We start from the raw sequence: 6,070 nt of genomic DNA on the forward strand, positions 1-6,070 counted from the left end.
AAATAAAGGAGAATATTTAATGCCAAAGATACACTTTTTTAAAGTTATTTTTAATTCTTATTTTCATGTATTTGTGTAGAAGAGAGCAACGGTTTAAAAACACAAAGAAAATTTGTGGTGGAAATACAATAAAACCTCAGATTCTAGATGATCATGTGATTTTATAATTATAAAATATAATTCATTAATATTAAGTAATCTTAACATTTAGTAAAAGCCTTTTTTGCTCAGGCAATAACTGTACCATCAAGCTCTATGATCATTGTATCCCTAATGTATCTGTTCATGTCATGCATCAACATATTTTTGTAAGGTGACAGACAGCAGAGAAGCTGGAGGAGATGGAGGAGGAGAGGCCAGAGAAGGTAGAGGAAGAGAGGCAGGAGGAGGTAGAGAAGGAGAGGCTGGAGCAGATGAAGGAAGAGGGGCAGGAGGAGGTAGAGAAGGAGGGGCCGGAGCAGATGAAGGAAGAGAGGCAGGAGGAGGTAGTGAAGGAAAGGCTGGAGGAGATAGAGGAGGAGAAGCTGGAGGAGATGGAGGAGGAGAAGCTGAAAGAGAGGCTGGAAATTCACAGGTGAGGTTAGATAATGATGGATATGTTAGTCATGAGATTCAGCACTGTGACGAATGTTAGTGTGATGATGATCTGGATAGCAATGCTTCACCCATGTGGCTTTAAAATCAGAGCTTTATATTAAGTCTGGTGTTAAAAGAGGCCTCATCATGTATTACTAGTGTGTATGTGTTTACAGTAGTTGCTATACAGTTGTCAAATTTATATTGTGGTTTATTCCTCGTATGTTCCTTATTTAACCTATAACAGCTGCATGATGTGAAATTATGATTGCTAATGCAAAACGTCAACGTTCAGGAGTGCTGCCTTGGAGCACTTTTGTGTCCCCGCCAATCTCAAAATCAAACCTACTCCCTTGCAATGATGCCTGGACCTCCTTTCTCCTCTTACAAAGATTCAAGAGTAGGTTCTTAAACCTTAGAATCCAGCCCATCACTCTTTTCAGACGACTCCACGATGAAGTATTATTGATCACCTGAATCACTGAGTCATTTTCCTCCTTGGCACAAATGGCATGAACCAAGATGCTTGTTTTGACCTCAGGATCATCTTGTTCTGGGAACTCTCTCCCGACATCTGGATTTGCAGGCCATCGATCCTCTGACAGCACCAGAAACTGTGGACCAGATATCCATTTTAGGTCCTTAAGGAGTGATTCTACTCCAAGTCCTCTGGAAGCAAGATCTCCTGGGTTGCTCAAAGTGCTCACATATCTCCACTGAGTAGCATCAGATGTTTTAAGGATTTCTGTGACCCTATTAGCCACGAATGCTTGAAATCTGGAGGTTTCATTCCCAATATACTTCAGCACAGAGGTGCTATCAGTCCAGAAAACAGAGTTGAGAAGTGGCATCTGCAATTCTTTCCTCAACAATCTGTCCATGCGTGCTGCTACCACTGCTGCCGTTAGCTCCAGTCTAGGGATGGTAACCAGCTTTAAGGGAGCCACCCTGGCCTTTCCCATCACAAAGGCACTGCACAGTTCTGCCTTGGCGTTTCGCAACAGCAAGTAGGTGACTGTCCCGTACCTGAGCAGAGGTCACAGTTCCAAAATCCACTGGCTTGAAACATCTTTTGACTTCAAAATCCTCCAGTAGGTGGAGCTCCTTCATCCATTTTTTCCATTCCATAGCCACAGGTTCAGGTATCCTGTCTTCCCACTCAAGACCTGCTCTGCACAACTCCTGCAAAACTAGCTTGGCTTTCAACACAACCGGTACCAGCACTCCAAGCGGGTCATAGATTGAACTGACCATGGACAGGATTCCTCTGCGTGGCAAAGGTTGATCTTGAAGTGCTATTCTGAACTTGAATACATCAGATTGAACACACCATTGCACGCCCAATGCTCTCTCCACAGGGAGCGTGTCATAGTCAAGATCCAACTCTTTCACTTCCTTAGCTCTCTCCTCTTCAGGTATTGCAGCCAGCACATTTCGACTGTTGCTTACCCATTTCTTTATCTGAAAACCCCCTCTGGCACAAATGGCTCGAAGATCATGATAGAGAGCGATGGCCTGAGTCTCTGATGCCACTGAAGCAAGACAGTCATCCACATAAAGGCTATTCATAATGATGTCCACTGCTTGCTGACTGAATGAGTCTCTGTTGTCCTCCGCACACTTTCTTAGGGCAAAGTTCGCGCAGCTCGGAGATGAAGTTGCTCCAAAAAGATGTACAAGCATCCTATACTCCTCAGTGTTTTGAGCGAAGTCCCCATCAGGCCACCAGAGAAACCTTAGCAGGTTAGCATCCTCAGCTGGCACACACACCTGATGAAACATGGCTTCGATGTCTGCCATCAAAACAACAGGCTCTTTCCTGAACCTGGCTATGACTCCAACAAGAGAGCTGGTGAAGTCAGGTCCTTGCAGCAGTTGGGAATTCAGTGATGTACCTTGAAATGACGCAGCACAGTCAAACATAACCCTAATCTTCTTCTTCTTCGGATGATAAACACCGTGGTGTGGAATATACCATACGTTGCCAGAGTTACCCGTCAGATCCTTTGTAGGCACTTTCTCAGCATAACCGGAGGAAATGATATCATGCATGAAGGCTGCATAATCTGCATGAAACAAATTGTCTCTCTGGAACCTCCTTTTCAGACTGAGGGCACGTTGTTCTACAAGCTTGCGGTTATCAGGCATGCTGACCTCCCTTTTCTTTAGAGGTAAGGAAATGCTATAATGACCACCCACCAGCTTGATGCTGTTCTCGACCATTTCCATGAACTGATGATCTTCCCTTGATGGACCCAGCTGTTCCTCTTGACTGCACTCTGGAAAATCCATTTGAAATTGCTGTTTCCACAACTGGTCCAATCTCACAACTGAAATACGATTTACGGTGAGTTGTGGTTGTTCACAGTCAAGTCCGCCATCACAAAGTGGTCCATTCACTGTCCATCCCAGCATTGTTTGAATAGCATATGGTCCTCCGTCTTGACTTGGAATTAGTTTCATCAGTTCCAGGGCCTTAGGCACATTCAAGCCAATCAGAAGGTCCACATCAGAATCAATCTCAGGTAAGTGCACCTCTTCCAAGTATGGCCATCTGTATAAATCCTGCTGCAGTGGGATGTTACTCCTGTCCACAGGCATTTTCTTTTGGACAAAAACATCTGGCAACTCACAGTAGAGGTCACCATCCAGGCCGGCTACTTGCAAATCTGATACAATGCTACTGCTCGCAACCTTTTCTTGGCTCATAGTATGCAGCAAAATCCTAGTTCCTCTTCCTAAAATGTCCAGCTTTTTCATCAGACTTGTTGTACAGAATGATGCTGAACTCCCTTGGTCTAAAAAGGCATAAGTCTCCACAATTTTCTGCCCCTTTTTAGACTTGACCTTGACTGGAACGATGGATAGCTTGCAATCCTGCTCACCGGCCCCAGTAAGACCACTGCTTTGAACCGTCACCGCAGCACTACTAAGGACTGTGTCAGTAGCTGTATGACTCTTCTCTGTGGTTTTGTCCTTTGAGCAGATATGAAGCATGCTTGGATGCCTGGATCCACATACCCTACATGACAGTCTCCTCCTGCAGTCTTTACTCATGTGCCCTATGCACAAACAACCGAAACAGACTCCATGTTCTTTCAGGAAGGCAATCTTATCATCATGTGCTCTCTTTTCCAATAGAGGGCACAATTCCAATACATGTCCACCTTTACAATACAGACACATCCTCTTGTCCTTTGAGTCTTCATTTCCTCTGTGGGCCTTTTCATCCAGAGGTGCAGCTCTAGTTGCAAAACTACTTCCTCTATTTCATACACGATAGCTCTCCTTACCTTCACCTCTGTTTTGAGCTGGGTTAGGGGCATCTTGTATATTACCAAATATGGGATCAGCTGCAATTTTTACCTGACGTTCAATGAAGTACACAATGTCTGAGAAGGTAGCTCGACGATGAAATCTTTCCTTAATATCACAAGCGACTGTCCTCCATCCGTCCCTCAGCCTGTATGGCAACTTTTTTAATATTGTTTTCATGTTAGAGGCCATATCAAACTCAGACAAGCATTGGATTTCGTCCATGGCATTGCAGCATCCTCTTAAAAAGACAGCATATGCATGAAGCGCCTTGACGTCCTCTGATTTAATAACTGGCCACAAGAGGGCTTTGTCCAAATAAGCTGAAGCAATCCTTTGCTCATTTCCAAAATGCTCTTCCAACAAAGCTTTTGCCTTATCATAGCCTCTGTTTGCAACCATTTGTTGACAGCTTCTCACCAGCTCTCTTGGTTGACCCCTGGTGTACTGTTCCAAGAAATGCAGACGATCTATCTCATCACCAGTCTAGTCCTCAATGTTGCGCTCAAAGGCTCTCATAAAGGCATGATATAACAGAGGGTCTCCATCAAATACTTGCATCTCTCTGTTGGGCAAGGATGAGAGGTTTGTTGATGTACCAGCATAGCAGTTATTTCATTTTGCCTTGCCATTATAGATACAATATTGTTGTTGTCTCCTGTGACAGATGCGGGAACATGTGTACCTCCAAACTGAGATGTTATTGCAACAGGTTGTGCATGTTGAGCCATAGCAAGCTTTATTGGTCTTTGACATGTTTGTGTAACATTGTTCTTTCCTTTGGCCTAGCACCTGCCAAGTGGGACTCAGGAACACCTATGGCTGGAATTTGATTCTCAAATCGTCCTTGGGCGCGAGGCACAAATGAATCCGCATCAACATTCAGAGCGGCGTGGGTCAGTCTCTCCTTTGCATTAAAATAAGATTCCATACCATTGGATTTATTGGATATGCTACTTCACACGTCACTTCTTGAGGCTCTCAGGACATTTACCTTAGCCGCTGATGCTGCTATCTCCACTTCAAGCTCAAATTGTTCTCTCTTTTTTCTTATTTCCTCCTCCTGTTGCTCCAGATCATGTTTGCCTTTGAGTAATCTTTGTCGAGCAAGAAGAGCAGCCATATCAGCTTCTGCTTGAAATCCTAGATTTTGAACTGAGCCTTCTGCTGCTAATATTTGAGATGCTATCATCAGGCTTAATTTCATCATCTTTTGCTGTTCCAGGTAAAACATCCTGCTCCTGCTGTGAGGAAATTTGAGCGAGATGTGGTTCATTGTCGAAATCTGTGTTGTTAGGCCGTTCCTCCTCGATCTACTTTCTTGAGTGTTTGTTTATTGACACCAGCCTGTCATTTTCAGAGAGCCATTTCTTTACATCCTCAATAAACCCTTGATTGTATTTATTGATGCTTGTGAACCATGCATTTTGTTTCTGTTGCTCCTCTTTGGTTATTAAGGACATCAGTGACCCATGCAGGGTAATTGCATCCTCCACCATTTCCATCAAAATGTCCAACTGAGCTTGCACCTGTGTAACATTATCATAATTTTTCATGAAGTCTTTCAGAGCAAGAATGACACCTTTTATATTGTTCACTCTAGATTGGCAATTTTTCTGAAGCGTCTCAATTTTACATGCCAGTCCTTTTTCCGTGAGTGAGACTGTCCTAACGATTTCAGTTTCAACTCCATCTCCCGTCAATCCAGCCTTTGATCCGCTCATATTGATAACCAGCGATGCGCACACAACGCAACTTCAAAGAGCATTTGCCACAATCCACGTCAATGTCAATCATTGACATTGACGTGCATCATGCAATCATGCATCACAATACAAGCGATCCACTCATTTCCAAACGTCAAGTCCAACTTGAACAACGGCAACAAATGCAACAATCTGCAAGCACTGCATCAACAATACCCGGCGGTAACCGTATTCAAACTGTGTCGAAGCAGAAAAACCCAAAAACTCACAGTATGAACGAACAGCGTTATACATACCGGTCACTAGTGCTGCGATCTGTCCATTCATCAGCCAAGTTTCATGCTGAGTCCGTATCCGTAGCGGTTGAGTGAGCCATTGTTTGCATCCACGAGTCAAATGAAGCATAAAAGTTTGTACCAGGACTCCGTGGTCAGTTTTCTGTTGACAATATGGCAGCGGCCATCCAACGTAAT

The 6,070-nt window shown here is 43.9% G+C and overlaps 1 protein-coding gene across 1 annotated transcript; it reads left to right on the forward strand.

Annotated features, from left to right (window-relative positions):
* Positions 1-246: 246 nt before the first annotated feature.
* LOC311253201 (uncharacterized protein) lies at positions 247-4,759 on the forward strand (the record flags this gene model as incomplete). The annotated part of the gene is made up of 2 exons (XM_084346987.1): positions 247-574; positions 4,681-4,759. Exons 1-2 carry the CDS (start codon positions 342-344, stop codon positions 4,757-4,759), a joined length of 312 nt encoding a protein of 103 aa, XP_084203113.1. The 5' UTR covers positions 247-341.
* Positions 4,760-6,070: the final 1,311 nt, after the last annotated feature.

The sequence above is a fragment of the Pagrus pagrus genome (assembly GCF_965226575.1).
Source record: "Pagrus pagrus genome assembly, chromosome: 24".
In the NCBI taxonomy this organism is placed as follows: Eukaryota; Metazoa; Chordata; class Actinopteri; order Spariformes; family Sparidae; genus Pagrus; species Pagrus pagrus.